This window comes from Aquarana catesbeiana, linkage group LG11 (genome assembly GCF_042186555.1).
Source record: "Aquarana catesbeiana isolate 2022-GZ linkage group LG11, ASM4218655v1, whole genome shotgun sequence".
NCBI classification, from domain to species: domain Eukaryota; kingdom Metazoa; phylum Chordata; class Amphibia; order Anura; family Ranidae; genus Aquarana; species Aquarana catesbeiana.
This window is the reverse complement of record NC_133334.1, coordinates 1675821-1693113: the sequence shown is the minus strand read 5'-3', so window position 1 is coordinate 1693113 and position 17293 is coordinate 1675821. Positions and strand designations below refer to the sequence as shown.

The 17293-nt window shown below is 49.3% G+C and overlaps 1 protein-coding gene across 1 annotated transcript in view; it reads left to right on the top strand.

The window, feature by feature from the left end:
* The window catches only part of LOC141111800 (hemicentin-1-like), a 247029-nt gene that overhangs the window by 222297 nt on the left and 7439 nt on the right, over positions 1-17293 (top strand). Inside the window, exons 10-11 of the mRNA XM_073603935.1 lie at positions 8797-9114; positions 13748-13780. Coding sequence (XP_073460036.1) covers positions 8797-9114; positions 13748-13780 — 351 coding nt within the window. The remainder of the gene's footprint in view (positions 1-8796; positions 9115-13747; positions 13781-17293) is intronic.

Genomic DNA, 17293 nt, shown 5'->3' with positions numbered 1-17293 from the left:
GCTGGACTTATACCTTCATGCAGTGACAGATCTTGCTTACAAATATGGAGGTTTTGCCTTCTACGACCATCGGTCGTTTTCAGCCAAAAGCAGCAGCGAGACTTGCCCAGTTCCAGATAAGCTCTGACTGGAGCCTCACAGACACGGAACTCTTTTGTCGCCACTTCGCCCACAAAGCTGACGTTTTCGCCCAATCCCTCACTTGAACCTGTCACACCAGGCCCAGTGTCACAGGGTTATCCATTATCCGGACGATTTTCTGCTCATCTAACACCTAGACATACCCCCCCCCGGTAGATCTAGACAAGCTGAGAGGTCTTCAACAATCTCAATGAACACATAGTGGAAGGCCCAACTCATTTCATAAGTTTCTCAGGAATCGTCCTGGATGCGCACACCATGCAACCTAGCCTGCCTTCTGACAAATTAGCTTGTGTTAGGTTGGTCATTCAGGAGTTTACCCGGTCACAGGAATGTACTAAAAGACAGCTACAGTCCTTGATAGGGATGCTCAATTTCGCTATGAGAACAATTCCTCATCTCAAGGCTCTTAGTCTTTCTTGCCCGAGTGCAGGACCCGACCAAGTCCTCAGACTAGACCCAGCAGCAATAGCAGACTTGGCCATGTGGGACGAGTTCCTCTTCAACTGGAACGACATATCAATGTTTTTCCCTCAGTATCAGTTCAGTCGCCCCAGGTAGTCGCAGATGCTGCAGCCTCCACCAGCTTTGCTGCAAATTTTGGCCATCACTGGTTTGCCAGACCTTGGCTCCCGGAAATCTGCCCGATTCCTGGTTTCCCTCGATCTTCGTCATTGTTCGAGCTTTAACCCATCGTGGCAGCAGCCCAAGTCTGGGGCCACACGTGGACAGATCAGACAGAGCTCTTTACCACAGACAACCAGGCTACAGCCGACATCATTAATAAGGGTAGATCCAAGTCGCTCCCCGTCATGTCCTTCCTGCGCAGTCTGCTGCAATTGTCACTACATCACCAAATTTAACAGTTACTGTGAGCATATCCCTGGCAAGTGCAATGCCGCAGCCGATGCACTGTCCCGCTCCAATTTTGTCTTATTCTTCCAGCAGGAACCCGGAGCCGACCCATCATCCACTCCTATCCCACCTTGGTCTCAACTAACAATGGGTTGAAGCCACACCTTGCCAATGCAACCTGGCTCATCAACCACTTACTGTCTAGCAACACACTAAAGGCTTATCGCACGGCCTGGAACACCTACCGTAGGTTCCTTGCCACTTGTCGTGGAACCGCAGTAGATGACGTCACTCATGTCCTAGCTTTTATATCTTATTGCCACACACAGCTGGCTCTCCGTCATACCCCTATCAGGCTGTACCTGGCCAGTATCCAAGCCACTATGTCCTTTATCTTACGGTCTCCAAAATGCAACAAACCGGACCCGGAGTGGATATAAACTTCTTTCGAACCAGCACACCTGGTGCCCAGCAACGATCTTTTGACCGTCTGCTCTTTCACCTACCCAGCCAGCCAGTCTCCAGCCCGTTACTGCCTTTTCCGGTCAACCCCCTGAGTGGCAGTCAGTTTATTAACCATGTTAGGGTCCTACTGGTCAACTTAGGCCTAGACCCCGGGTGGTATTCTGGACATTGCTTTGGATCAGCGCAGCCTCAGCCACATCTCAGCAGGGAGTACCAGACCATGTGACCAAGAAGCTAGGCAGGTGAAAGTCTGCCTGCTTCACCAGATCTATATTCCAAACCCTCAAGATGGCCCTTTCTCCAAGCTCACTCAATGAGGTTAGAGGCAATAAAGATACTTCCCTACCTGGTTATTTTTGGCCCCTTTTCTTGCCATACCTACCAGACGACCAAAAGCCACACCTCAGGTCTATTTATGTTGTAAGTCTTGTCGCGTGTTTATGTGATCCACATTTATCTCGGTCTTAGGGCCACGACCATAAATTAGAAGGCCAGTATGCTGGCCTGAGTTTATGGGAGGGGCCCGGAGGGTATTTAAGCTGACCACTTCCTCTTCCTCTTTGCCAGTTCCAGTGTACAATACCCTACCTCCCATTCCCCTTTTTACAGCACTTCTCAGCAAATTCTCCTCCACAATCATCCATTACTTATCTTGGGTATGGCCCCTTTTCTTGCCATACCTACCAGACCACCAAAAGCCACACCTCAGGTCTATTTATGTTGTAATTCTTGTCGCATGTTTATGTGATCCACATTTATCTCGGTCTTAGGGCCACGACTATATATATATATATATATATATATATATATATATATATATATATATATATATATATATATATATATACACTGTATTCAGTTTAGCTAGATCCGTTCCTGTTATTCCTAATATACTTACAGGCAGGCAGCTGCAGTATTTTCAGTCAGTGTACTGTATCCTGTGAACAGTGTGCAGCTAAAGCTCACTGCAGACAATTCCTGTTGTTTTCTTCCTAATAATACTACAGGCAGGTGATTCAGCTAGTTGCAGTATAATCAGTACAGTATATATATATACATCCCAGCTTTGTGCAGCTACATCTCACTGCAGGCCATTCCTTATGTACCTATTCCAATACATCAAAGACAGTATGTCTGGAAGGCCAACAATGAGAGGCAGAAAGTCACAAGCCAATAAAAGAGGGCAAGCAGGCTCTGTGTCTAGAGGCAACAGTGCTGGTCGTGGACATGGTGCATCCTCATCAGCACATGGCCGTGGGGCACACTTGTCCTTTTTCTCGGCAGCTGGCCGTGTTGAGCCACAACGTGCCGAAGAGTTGGTAGAGTGAATGACCAAGCCGTCCTCATCCTCCTCACCCTCTCTCACCCAGGCTACCTTGGCTGCCAATGCAGGTTCCAAAGCGGCCTATTGCTTGGACTTCATCATCAGTTACTCCTTCGCTAGCTCCACCTTAGGAGTCCCCCGACTTGTTCGACCACAGTGTCGGGTACATGCTGCAGGAGGATGCGCAGCGTTTTGAAGGCTCCGATGATGGTACCCAGCTTGAGGAAGGCAGTAACGTGAGCCCAGACAGAGGGGGTGCCCAAGAAGGACAACAAACTGGCAGTCATGTTCCCCCAGCTGCAGCATACTGCCAGGTTTGCTCCAGTGACGAGGAGGGAGGGGATGATGAGCTCACTGACTCTACGTGGGTGCCTGATAGGAGAGAGGAGGAGGAAACGGAGGAGGAGGCACATCTCCTTTGAGGCAGGATGCCCTCCACGGGCCAGCTTAAGGGCAGCCAACCGACTGCATCACACCGCAGAATTCTGCAAGTGCAGGGCGCTGGCGACTCCGCGCGTTATTCCAAAAGTTCTTTGGTGTGTGCCTTTTTTGAGACGTGTGCAGCAGATCGCACCATTGCTATTTGACCGTTGCTATTTGCAACATATGTCTGAAGCGTATCAAGCGTGGACTAGACAGCAAGCGCTTGGGCACCACATGCTTAATCAGAAATATGTCGAGCTCCCATGCAGCCCGTTAGCAACACTACCTAAAAGACCCACACCAAAGAACAAGGCGGACCTCTCCTTGCTCCTCCTCATCAGCTGGGATCTCCAACCCCACTATACCGTCAGTCCTCTCAGAAACCTGCACTGAGAGGAATGAAGGTGTGGAATTAGGTGTGCCACTGCCAAGTACTTGCGGGCTATCTGCTATCGGTACACCAAAGTCCGATTCTAGCAGGCAGATTTCCCTACCCCAGTTGCTCCACCAGCGAAAGAAGTTCATTCCCAGCCATCCACATGCCCAGCGGTTGAATGCTAGCTTGGCTAAATTGCTAGCACTTCAACTGCTGCCTTTTCAGTTGGTAGACTCTGCCCCCTTCCGTGAGTTTGTGGAATTTGCAGTACCTCAGTGGCAGGTTCCCAAACGCCACTTTTTTTCACGGAAGGCGATTCCGGCTCTCTACCGGCATGTGGAAGGCAATGTCCATGCCTCGCTGGACAGGGCAGTCAGCGGTAAGGTGCATATTACCACTGACTCATGGTCCAGCAGGCATGGACAGGGACGTTACCTATCTTTCACCGCGCACTGGGTGACTGCTGGCAGCTGGGAAGGATGCAGGACAGGGTGCAGTAGTGTTGGAGGTTGTTCCGCCACTACACCTCCAAATTTCTACTAGTGGTGATTCTGCCACACCTCTCCTCCACCCCCTCCTCTTCTTCCTCCATGGCCTCTTCCTGTGCTGATTTGTCCTCGGAACCAGCGGTACTCCGTAGGCGTTCAAAGGGCTACGCAAGCACGCAGGCAAAAAGATGCCTTGCGGTGCTTGAGCTGGTGTGCTTGGGGGACAGGAGCCACACTGGGGCAGAGGTTCTGTCAGCTCTGCAGGGGCAGGTTCAGAGGTGATTGATGCCCCACCAACTTAAGCCAGGAATGGTGGTTTGCGACAATAGCACCAACCTCTTCTCCGCCCTCTGACAGGGACAAATGACCCATGTGCCCTGTTTGGCTCATGTCCTTAACTTGGTAGTGCAGCGGTTCTTGGGCAGGTACCCTGGCTTACAGGATGTCCTGAGGCAGGCCAGGAAAGTCTGTGTGCATTTCCGCAGGTCATATAATGCCAGTGCTCAGCTGGCTGACCTCCAAAAGGAATTTAACCTGCCCAAGAACCGCCTAATCTGTGACATGCCCACCAGGTGGAACTCAACGTTGGCCATGCTGCAGCGGCTGCACATGCAGCAGAGGGCCATCAATGAGTACCTGTGTGACTATGGCATCAGCACAGGGTCAAGGGAGCTTGTTTTTTTTCCCCCATGTCACTGGGTCATGATCAGGGATGCATGCACTGTCCTGTCACCATTTGAGGAGGCCACGAGGATGGTGACAGTGCATGCATCAGTGACACTGTCCCTCTTGTCCACTTGTTGGAGCACACGCTGCATGGAATAATGGACAGGGCACTTGAGGCAGAACAGAGGCAGGAAGAGGAGGACTTCCTTACCTCTCAACGCCACCTTTATCCAGACAGCGTTCCTGCGTGCCCGCCGATCACACAGGAAGAGGGTGAGAAGGAGGAGGAGGATTGTGTCAGCATGGAGGTGGAGCCTAGCACTCAGCATCAGCAGCAGTATGCAAGGGATCATTTACAGTCCGAAGAAACCCATGGACTTGTACGTGGCTGGGAGGAGGTGGCTGCGGATCATGTCGTCCTTAGTGACCCAGAGGACTCTGGACTGAATGCCTCAGCAAACCTAGGCTGCATGGCCTCCCTGATCCTGCAAAGCCTGCGGAAGGATCCTCGTATTTGTGGTATCAAGGAGAGGGATCAATACTGGCTGGCAACCCTCCTTGATCCACGTTACAAGGGTAAGGTTGCGGACCTTATCTTGCCGTCGCAGAGGGAGCAGAGGATGAAACATCTTCGGGAGGCCTTGCAGAAAGTTTGTGCAACGCGTTCCCAGAGACTGGGAGGTTACAAACTCCTGTTTCCGGACAACGTGTTGCTGAGGCTTCGGTCAGTCAAAGAAGGAGCGGTGGAGAAGGTGGCCGTCTGACTGATGCGTTCAGACAATTTTTTAGTCCGCAGCCCCAAGGTATGATCGGTTCCAGCAACCATCGCCAGCGTCTGATTCACATGGTGCAGGAATACCTAGGGGCAAGATCTGACTTGGACACCTTTCCCACCGAAAATCCTCTGGATTACTGGGCCTAGAGGATGGATCACTGGCCAGAGCTTGCACAGTATGCAATTGAGCTACTGGCCTGTCCAGCATCCAGCGTTCTTTCGGAATGCACATTCAGTGCTGCTGGAGGCTTTGTATCCGATCACATGGTGTGCCTGTCCACCGAATCGGTCGATCGGCTGACCATCATAAAAATGAATCGGTCTTGGATCACCAGCTACCAAGCACCTGATGCTGATGTAACCGAATAATTTTTTTTTTAATGTGAGATCCCTTCAAGACTGCCTATGATGATGCTGAGTGACTATCCTCTTCCTCCTCCATGTTCATGCTGATAGCTTGTAAGAACATTTTTGGTTCTGGGCACAGCCACCAGTGGCTAAAGCCCAATTTTTCTGCCCCTGTTTAACAGGAGCGTGTAATTACAATTTTTGATGCAATACTTTGCAGCACGGCTCATTCCTGCGTTCCAACTATAGCATCTGTGAGGGGTTGCAGTGTTGTGGCAATTTTTCTGCCCCTGTTTAACAGGGACATGTAATTACAATTCTTGATCTAATATTTCACAGCAGGGCCCATTCCTGCGCCCACCAAGAGTAACTGTGAGGCTTTACAGTGTTGTGGCAACACCAACACCTAAGGCCCAAATTTCTTCTGAGTATATAGGGCAGGCCCCTACTTTCAAACATCCAACTTACTAGGGCTGCAACTAACGATTATTTTCATAATCGATTAGTTGGCCGATTATTATTTTGATTAATCGGTTAATAACCTTTACAAAAAAAGTGTGGTGTATAATTTAGTTAATATGCAAAGTTTAAAAAAAAGGCAATTTATTCTTAAATATCTCTATGCAGTGATAAATATATAACCAACTATATGGTTAGGGAGCAAAATATCTAATCCACTCTGAGAATAACAGACAGAAGAGATATACTCTATATACTATTAGAGGAGAGATAGTATATACAGTATATATCCTCTAACAGTATATTAAAGGGTGAATCTGGTAAATATCATCAGATTCAGATCAAATTTTTTTTTATTTTCATAAAACAAACAATGTCTTCCTTAAAAAAAATGTCATTTTAAGAACGTTTGTTCAATTTTCTAATCGTTAGTGAGGTCAAATTGACATTCATTTTCAACCACAGTGATGGGAAAATTTGGAAATAATAGAAAACTTCTTGGTGAAAGGAATTTTCAGACAGTGTATGTGAAATGTTAAAACAAGTGAAAATTTCATGAAATGAAAAATTCTTTCATTCAGTGAATGTACAAAGATTTTTCATCTGAATATTCTCGTCTGAAAATTGATCTGTGTGGGCAGCATAAGGCTCGGTACACATCTATGCAGTTTGCTTTTGATCTGTTTCTGCAGTGCTTTTTGCTGTGCATTTTGATTTTTTGCACACATGATTTTGCATTTTTTTTGGACAATTTGTTGTTGGGCAGATTAAAAAACACAAATTGCTGCAAAAACGCATTACATATTTTTCTGCAGCTTCTCCATTAAAGTGTATTGAACCAAAAAAGCACTGTTTTTTGTTAAAAAAAAGTCCCTGACCTTTCCAAATATGCAGTGGCTGAAAAAAGCCTTGTTACAGTAGCCATTATTTGTTCTTTTTGTATTATAAAGGGCTCATTTTAGTTTTTTTAACCCTGTTATGTTACTGGCCGATTAATCGATTATGAAAATAGTAATCGAATCATTTAATAATCGATTAGTTGTCGATTAATTGATTAGTTGTTTCAGCCCTACAACTTACAAACGACTCCTACTTGTAAACGGAAGGAGACAACAGGAAGTGAGATGAAATCTACCCCTAGGAAGGGAAATTCTCTCCTGTAAGAGTTCCTGGTTTCACAAAAAACCCCAAATTTTCAAAATCCAATTGTCATTAGGACAGAAAATGAGGTGAAATCTTCTGAAGAGGAGCACAGACAGCAAAACAAATGTCACAGGGGTTATAACCCTTCCCTAGGTTATCCAAAAAGCTTCAAAAAGATTTTTTGGCTGGAGCCACACTTTAAAAATGTACCCGTTCAAAATTACAAACAGATTCTACTTAACAACAAACCTACAGTCCCTGTCTTGTTTGCACCGCCTGTATACTGCTGTTCAGAGTATATAGGGCCTGGGGGCCCCACACCTTTCCTTTTTTTTTATTTGGGTGCGGGGTTCCCCTTAATATCCATACAAGACCCAAAGGGGCTGGTAATTGGCTGGGGGGGGTTTCTCAATGATTTTCATCCATATTGCCGGGACCAGACATGACATTAAAGCGCAAGCAGTTTTAAATGACATTTTTTCCTTTAGAAATGTCATTTTGTGCAGGGACTGTTCTAAACACGGGAAACACGCGTCACTTTACAGGCATACTATAGACACCCCCCAGGTACGATATTTAAAGGAATATTTTACTTTTATTTTTTCACTTTAAGCATCATTAAAATCACTGCTCCCGAAAAAACGGCTGTTTTTAAAACTTTTTTTGCATTGATACATGTCCCCTGGGGTAGGACCCGGGTCCCCAAACCCTATTAAGGACAATAACTTGCATATTAGCCTTTAAAATTCGCACTTTTGATTTCTCACGTTCGAGTCCCATAGACTTTAACGGGTTTGAAAGTTTGCGCATACTTTCGGTCCGTTCGAATGTTCTGATGCGAACCGAACCGGGGGGTGTTCAGCTCATCCCTATTGTTGACCATTGTAAACCATGCTGTAGACATACCCTCCATCGTAGACCATGCTCTTCAAATACACACATGGATGTGAGTTTGAGATCTCTGATCTAAAAGGGCTGAAAACGATGTGCAGTAGCCAATCACTACTGATTTTTAGTCAATGTGACTCCGGTATTGATATGGTTACTTTGGGTAATGCCATGAAGACATTCCTCTAGGAGGTCCTCTCTACAGATCTGGGTCTGGTTTCTGAACTGTGAACTGTCTGAGTTGTCAGGGTAATGTATCCGGCATTCTGGGTACTCGGTTGGTGGAGGTCGGACCTCGGGGGGAAGAAGAGAACAAAAATAAAACATCTAAGGTGGAATTTCTTGTAGATTGTTTACATGCTGACCAGATCCACTGCCATTATCTGACACTTCTCTGTTCTCCGATTCCCCGGAATCTGACCGTGTTTTACATTTATCATTACAGAGAGACCGCCCACATTATCCGACATTGTTGTCCATCCAACGAGAGTGACAGCCAATCAGGAGGCCTCATTCCAAGTAATAATATCAGGATACTCCCCCCGAGATCTACAAATAAAATGGTATAAGGAGTTCAGCACGTTCCCCCAATCTGAGGTGACAATATCGGATCCAGAGATCGGATTGGACGGTCTGTATAAATCTTCCAGCACGCTGACCTTCACCCCGAAGATGAGCGATCATAATACGACCCTCCGGTGTGAGGTGACACACAGTCAGTCCAAGACCATCCGAGAGAAGCGATATCCTCTGCACCTGACAGGTGAGATCTCCGTGTATTCTTCATATGTATGATGTGTTCATATGTCATTCATTAGATGAGTGCAGAGGGGGCGCTCCATGTACATCCCATCACCCTCAGACCAGAGGGGGGCGCTCCATGTACATCCCATCACCCTCATCCCAGAGGGGACGCTCCATGTACATCCCATCACCCTCATCCCAGAGGGGGCGCTCCATGTACATCCCATCACCCTCATCCCAGAGGGGGGCGCTCCATGTACATCCCATCACCCTCATCCCAGAGGGGGTGCTCCATGTACATCCCATCACCCTCATCCCAGAGGGGGCGCTCCATGTACATCCCATCACCTTCATCCCAGAGGGGGCGCTCCATGTACATCCCATCACCCTCATCCCAGAGGGGGCGCTCCATGTACATCCCATCATCCTCAGCCATGAGGGGGGCGCTCCATGTCCATGATGGTCCCAACCATCTTTAACATCAGCATATCGGTAGCCATTTATCATCCTGCGGATGAATATGCTGGAAGTCTGCCATCTGTCCCTTCTGTGAAGGAGTTTCTTAAAGCTATGGATATTCCATCATTTGTAAATTTGGATGCAATTGACTGTTTTGCTTCATTTTTTTACTTGGCGTCTATGTTTGTTTAGAGGCTCGCTTCATTGTCATTCACTATTTATGAGAGTGCTTTTATTTCATATAATTTCTGTATTAGTTTAATGACACTATATCACTTCAAAGTCGCGCTTGTTCATCACATATATTTGCGATTTGTCCTTTTCACTTTGTATATATATATTTTTTTCTTATTAGTGCATTTCATGCACGATTTCACCCAGTGTGCGGCTAATTGTGTATGGTATATATTACCAACATTTCTTACACATTTCTCACATTCATTAGTATTTGTATAGATTATTTATGATTTGGTTTTGGTACAGTTAATCAATTATTTGTAGTCAATTTGCTAGCGCAGGTTTATTTGTTATATATCATCAAAGTGTAAGCACTTTTATCCTGCAGCTGCAAGAGGGTTTTTTAAAGATCACTATATTACATGAATTCATTTGCGAGCGCTGTTTTATATATAATTTTTGCTCCATGTACATCCCATCACCCTGAGCCCAGAGGGGGCGCTCCATGTACATCCCATCACCCTCAGCCCAGAGGGGGCGCTCCTTGTACATACCATCACCCTCAGTCCAGAGGGGGCGCTCCATGTACATCCCATCACCCTCAGACCAGAGAGGGCGCTCCATGTACATCCCATCACCCTCAGACCAGAGAGGGCGCTCCATGTACATCCCATCACCCTCAGACCAGAGGGGGCGCTCCATGTACATCCCATCACCCTCAGCCCAGAGGGGGCGCTCTATATACATCCCATCACCCTCAGCCCAGAGGGGGCGCTCCATGTACATCCCATCACCCTCAGCCCAGAGGGGGCGCTCCATGTACATCCCATCACCCTCATCCCAGAGGGGGCGCTCCATGTACATCCCATCACCCTCAGGCCAGAGGGGGCACTCCATGTACATCCCATCACCCTCATCCCAGAGGGGGCGCTCCATGTATATCCCATCACCCTCAGACCAGAGGGGTCGCTCCATGTACATCCCATCACCCTCATCCCAGAGGGGGCGCTCCATGTACATCCCATCACCCTCAGTCCAGAGGGGGCGCTCCATGTACATCCCATCACCCTCATCCCAGAGGGGGCGCTCCATGTACATCCCATCACCCTCAGTCCAGAGGGGGCGCTCCATGTACATCCCATCACCCTCAGTCCAGAGGGGGCGCTCCATGTACATCCCATCACCCTCAGACCAGAGGGGGCGCTCCATGTACATCCCATCACCCTCAGACCAGAGGGGGCACTCCATGTACATCCCATCACCCTCAGCCAATGGGATTAGGTGGAGGATTCATGAACACAAATGTCTGGCTGAACGGAATGTTCCTGTTGAAGGGAATGCAGATGGGAGGAGGAGGAGAATAGTGCTGGCCGTGACGCTTATCACAGGAGGAAATAATAGTCATTGGGAAAGGTGACCTGTACTGTGTAAGCAGAGGACCAATGACAGGTCATCAGTATTGTCTTTCTTCTCCCCACAGATGATCTTTTCTCCAATAGAGATTTACAATGCCTTGATCTGCACTTTATCTCTATGTGGGGGGGCTTACTTGCTGTAGTCAGGGATTTTTCGTCTTCTCGTCCCCCAATGACTGGAGATCTGATGCCTGGAGGGGTAATGATAGAGGTGGGGAAGCACAAAGCACAGAATGGATGGAGCAGAAGCCGGGAGATGCTTACAGTGATGCTCCACAGTTACGGCTTCCCCTCCAGCAAGAACAGTGATCAGCATAGTAATGACATCACCAAATCTCACTCCAAATCTGGTGAGACCAGCAGCCAAAGGCAGTAGATTAGTCGCCTTAGATCAGTGGTTCTCAACCTGGGGGTCGGGACCCCCTCGGGGGTCGAATGATGATTTGCCAGGGGTCACTGAATCCTGGGCTGTTGTTGAAGCCCGCACCACTCTTCCTGCCTTTTTGCGGCCGCCCAGCAGGGCTGCCCCTGGAGCCCGTGGCCGCCCACTCAGCCTCCTAGCAGCCGCCCATTCAGTTCACGGCGTGGCTGGGGGGCAGAGACTAGAGGTCAGCTGACTGGTGAGGAATGTGTAGTGGGAGGGGCTGGAGGAGACCCTATCTCCTGATTTCGGCATAGGTGTCACTGCTACGAGACACCGCAAAGTCAGAGACACAGTGAAGTCGGAGACACAGTGAGTAACAATACCTGTGATTATAGTTGCCATTAAAAGTCCCCACTACAGTTCTCAGATCAGCAGATGACCTCGATCAAGAGCACCTAATCCACTCATCCCATCCCCCCACCCCCACCAAGGAGTAAGAGAAGGAATACAAATAGAGAATACATGGAAGGGAGAGGAAAAGAGGGGGAGGAACAAAGAAAAAGGGAGAGAAAGAACAAGAAAGATGGCTAGAGGGGGGGATGGGGAAAAAAAAGAAATTAGGATAGAGAGAGATAAAAGGGAAAGAAAGGAGAACAAAGAGAGAGATACATCCTAAAATGTACCATAAGGGGGTTTAATACTGTATGAGCCGAAGGGACTAAGGGAGCACTAAATGTCCGTTGATTAGGGACACAAATTACTTGTCTTGCCTTGGGTGCTGACAACCCACGCTACAAAAATAATTTTACTGTTAGGGGTCCCCACAACTTGGAAAATTTTATTAAGGGGTCACGGCACTAGTGAGGTTGAGAACCACTGCATTAGATGATCTCACATTGCTGATATACAACTATGAAGCTTTGGAACTGAAGTGTCTGAGCACAGGAAGTGATTTGATATCAGGAGTGCCTGAGCACAGGAAGTGACTTGATATCAGGAGTGCCTGAGCACAGGAAGTGACCTGATATCAGGAGTGCCTGAGCACAGGAAGTGACTTGATATCAGGAGTGCCTGAGCACAGGAAGTGACTTGATATCAGGAGTGCCTGAGCACAGGAAGTGACTTGATATCAGGAGTGTCTGAGCACAGGAAGTGACTTGATATCAGGTGTGCCTGAGCACAGGAAGTGATTTGATATCAGGAGTGCCTGAGCACAGGAAGTGATTTGATATCAGGAGTGCCTGAGCACAGGAAGTGACTTGATATCAGGAGTGCCTGAGCACAGGAAGTGACTTGATATCAGGAGTGTCTGAGCACAGGAAGTGACTTGATATCAGGTGTGCCTGGGCACAGGAAGTGACTTTATATCAGGAGTGCCTGGGCACAGGAAGTGACTTTATATCTAGAGTGCCTGAGCACAGGAAGTGACTTTATATCCAGAGTGCCTGAGCACAGGAAGTGACTTTATATCCAGAGTGCCTGAGCACAGGAAGTGACTTTATATCCAGAGTGCCTGAGCACAGGAAGTGACTTTATATCCAGAGTGCCTGAGCACAGGAAGTGACTTTATATCCAGAGTGCCTGAGCACAGGAAGTGACTTGATATCAGGAGTGCCTGAGCACAGGAAGTGACTTGATATCAGGAGTGCCTGAGCACCGGAAGTGACTTGATATCAGGAGTGCCTGAGCACAGGAAGTGACTTGATATCAGGGGTGCCTGAGCACAGGAAGTGATTTGATATCAGGGGTGCCTGAGCACAGGAAGTGACTTGATATCAGGAGTGCCTGAGCACAGGAAGTGACTTGATATCAGGAGTGCCTGAGCACAGGAAGTGACTTGATATCAGGAGTGCCTGAGCACAGGAAGTGTACAGAAATTTTCAAGAGGAATTTCAGACAAAAGGTAGATTTCTCAAGGTATTGCTTAGAATTACCATTTCTAGACATTCCCTATAAAACAGAAAATCTTCATCTTTGAGTTCAGGACCTCACTGTGATGTCATTGTGTCCCCAGACTGCGGCCGGCCTGCTCCTCCCCCATACATGATGCAGCACTGTGTACACTGAGAATAGTGTGGGGGATGGGATTTATTTGGGGCTGATTTGAGCTTTGTGCTGTTGGGGTCTCTGATGGTCATGGATCTAATTATCAATATATAGATATTTATTGATTGTTAGGACATCACTGTGTAATGATTTGTCTTCTCTTCATTATAAATATTTCTCTTCTTTTATAGGAGATTCTAGGAAGGCGGAAGAAACAAAAACCGGTAAGAATAGTTTGAACAAAAGTGAATGAATGGATTTATAATTTTTCTTCTTTATTGATTCAGGTCAGGACTAAGGCTCCCGTCACATGGGGTGTATTCCGTTGTGATCAGCACAGGATCTGTGAGCTGATTGGAGCAGAGCGGGGTGATGACAGGTCTGTGTGCGCTCTGAAGAGAGGACTCAGACCGCACTCTGCTCTATGGGCGGCCGCTGTCCGTTTACACCCGACTACCTCTGATCTGCTCCACCCAAATGGAAGAGGACAGAGACCTTCCGTGTTATTTAAGCGGTCCTCATCTAGGGTTGCCCCCTGTCCAGGATTCACCCAGACAGTTTGGGTTTGGAATCATGTGTCCGGGTTTTAGACTGCCTGAAACCCGGACACATTATTCAGACCAGACTATGGCTTCCCAGCAGGGTTGCTGGCTGCAGGTGTCTAAGCTGAGATTGTCTATTACACTCGCTTTCATGCTGCCCAAAGCCAACACTAACCTCTCCCCCAACACACAGACGGGAGAGGAGAGAGAGATCGATCTGCACCTCTTCCTCCCGCCCCACCCCTCTATGTCTGCCCCTCTCCAACACTCCAATCCTCGGCGCTGTGACTCAGAAAATGAAAGTTGGGGCCTGAAATTTGAAGTCCAGCAGCCTCAGATACATCTGGATGAGAGGTGCCAAGGGGTGAGTGAGCTCACCATCCATCCCTGTCTATGACTGAAGTCTCCCCCCTTCTCTCTCCTGCCTCTGAGTGAGTACACTAAAGTAAATCTGGGTTCTCAGAGCACCCTTTACATCAGAGTTCCCATTTACATCAGAGTCCCCCCTTACAGTGAAAGGGAACTCTACGGATTCAGATGTAAAAGGGGAACTCTGTGGACTCTGATGTAAAGGGGGACTCTTGTTATTAACTTCATATGGTTAGAAATGTTGTTTATTAGCAAAATATATGTATAAAAAAAGAAATTGCTGTGTGCGACTAAAGTGTTTGGGTCCGACTTGAAGAAAAGGTGGGAGCCCCATCCTCATCAGACCTGGAGGTAGGCGGGTGTAAAGGGATAAAGTGATGAATGAACCTTCCAATCAGATCTGCCTGGAAATCTGACAGGTGGACCTCATTGGAATGACTGTGTAAACACTTTTTTAAATAAAAAAATGAAATCTTACAGATTACAAATCCAACCAGCCGGTGCAGCTTGTTTTTATTTTTACAGATTTTCCTTCACTTTTATTGTTGTAAAACCTGTATTGTTCACAGAGCTCAGTAGCTCCAGCTAAGGATTCGTTTCACACTATTGTGTTACAGTAATGCATTCCCCTTCAAAGCTGTGACTTCTCCCTTCCAGAGCTGTGACTCCTCCCTTCCAGAGCTGTGCCTCCTCCCCCCTTCCAGAGCTGTGCCTCCTCCTCCCCCCTTCCAGAGCTGTGCCTCCTCCTCCCCCCTTCCAGAGCTGTGCCTCCTCCTCCCCCCTTCCAGAGCTGTGCCTCCTCCTCCCCCCTTCTAGAGCTGTGCCTCCTCCTCCCTCCTCCAGAGCTGTGCCTCCTCCCACCTGTCCAGAGCTGTGCCTTTTCCCCCATCAGAGCTGTGCCTCCTCCCCCAGAGCTGTGCCTCCTCCCCCCTTCCAGAGCTGTGCCTCCTCCTCCAGAGCTGTGACTCCTCCCCCCTTCCAGAGCTGTGACCCTTCCTCCCTCCTCCAGAGCTGTGACCCCTCCTCCCTCCTCCAGAGCTGTGACTGCTCCCTTCTAGACCTGTGCCTCCTCCCCCCTTCCAGAGCTGTGCCTCCTCCTCCAGAGCTGTGACTCCTCCCCCCTTCCAGAGCTGTGACCCCTCCTCCAGAGCTGTGACCCCTCCTCCCTCCTCCAGGGCTGTGACTCCTCCTCCCTCTTCCAGAGCTGTGACTCCTCCCCCATTCCAGAGCTGTGTCTCCCCCCTCTAGAGCTGTGACTCTTCCTCCCTCCTCCAGAGCTGTCACTCCTCCCCATTCCAGAGCTGTGCCTCCTCCCCCTCCAGAGCTGTGACTCCTCCCCCTTCCAGAGCTGTGCCTCCTCCCCCCTGTCCAGAGCTGTGCCTCCTCCCCTTCCAGAGCTGTGACTCCTCCCCCTTCCAGAGCTGTTCCTCCTCCCCCTCACTTCCAGAGCTGTGCCTCCTCCAACTCCCCCTTCCAGAGCTGTGACTCCTCCTCCCCTCTTCCAGAGCTGTGACTCCTCCTCCCCTCTTCCAGAGCTGTGACTCCTCCTCCCCTCTTCCAGAGCTGTGACTCCTCCTCCCCCCTTCCAAAGCTGTGACTCCTCCTCCCCTTCCAGAGCTATGCCTCCTCCCCCCTTCCAGAGCTGTGACTCCTCCCCTTCAGAGCTGTGACTCCTCCTCCCCTTCCAGAGCTATGCCTCCTCCCCCCTTCCAGAGCTGTGACTCCTCCCCTTCCAGAGCTGTGACTCCTCCCCTTCCAGAGCTGTGACTCCTCCTCTTTCAGAGCTGTGACTCCTTCCCTTCCAGAACTGTGACTCCTCCCTCCTTTCAAAGCTGTGACTCCTCCCTCTTCCAGAGCTGTGACTCCTCCCCCCTCCAGAGCTGTGACTCCTTCCCCTTCCAGAGCTGTGACTCCTTCCCCTTCCAGAGCTGTGACTCCTCCTCCCCCTTCCAGAGCTGTGACTCCTCCCTCCTTCCAGAGCTGTGACTCCTCCTCCCCTTCCAGAGCTATGCCTGCTCCCCCCTTCCAGAGCTGTGACTCCTCCTCCCCTACAGAGCTGTGACTCCTCCTCCCCTACAGAGCTGTGACTCCTCCCCTTCCAGAACTGTGACTCCTCCCTCCTTCCAAAGCTGTGACTCCTTCCCCCATCCAGAGCTGTGACTCCTCCCCCTTCCAGGGCTGTGACTCCTTCCCCTTCCAAAGCTGTGACTCCTCCCCCCTACAGAGCTGTGACTCCACCTCCCCTTCCAGAGCTGTGACTCCACCTCCCCTTCCAGAGCTGTGACTCCACCTCCCCTTCCAGAGCTGTGCCTCCACCCCCCTTCCAGAGCTGTGACTCCTCTTCCCCTACAGAGCTGTGACTCCTCTTCCCCTACAGAGCTGTGACTCCTCCTCCCCTACAGAGCTGTGACTCCTCCTCCCCTTCCAGAGCTGTGACTCCTCCTCCCCTTCCAGAGCTGTGACTCCTTCCCCCTTCCAGAGCTGTGACACCTTCCCCCTTCCAGAGCTGTAACTCCTCCCCCTTCCAGGGCTGTGACTCCTCCCCCTTCCAGGGCTGTGACTCCTCCCCCTTCCAGGGCTGTGACTCCTCCCCCTTCCAGAGCCGTGACTCCTCCCCCTTCCAGAGCTGTGACTCCTCCCTCCTTCCAGGGCTGTGACTCCTCCCCCTTCCAAAGCTGTGACCCCCTTCCAGGGCTGTGACTCCTCCCCCTTCCAGAGCCGTGACTCCTCCCCCTTCCAGAGCTGTGACTCCTCCCCCTTCCAGGGCTGTGACTCCTCCCCCTTCCAGAGCTGTGACTCCTCCCCCCTTCCAGAGCTGTGACTCCT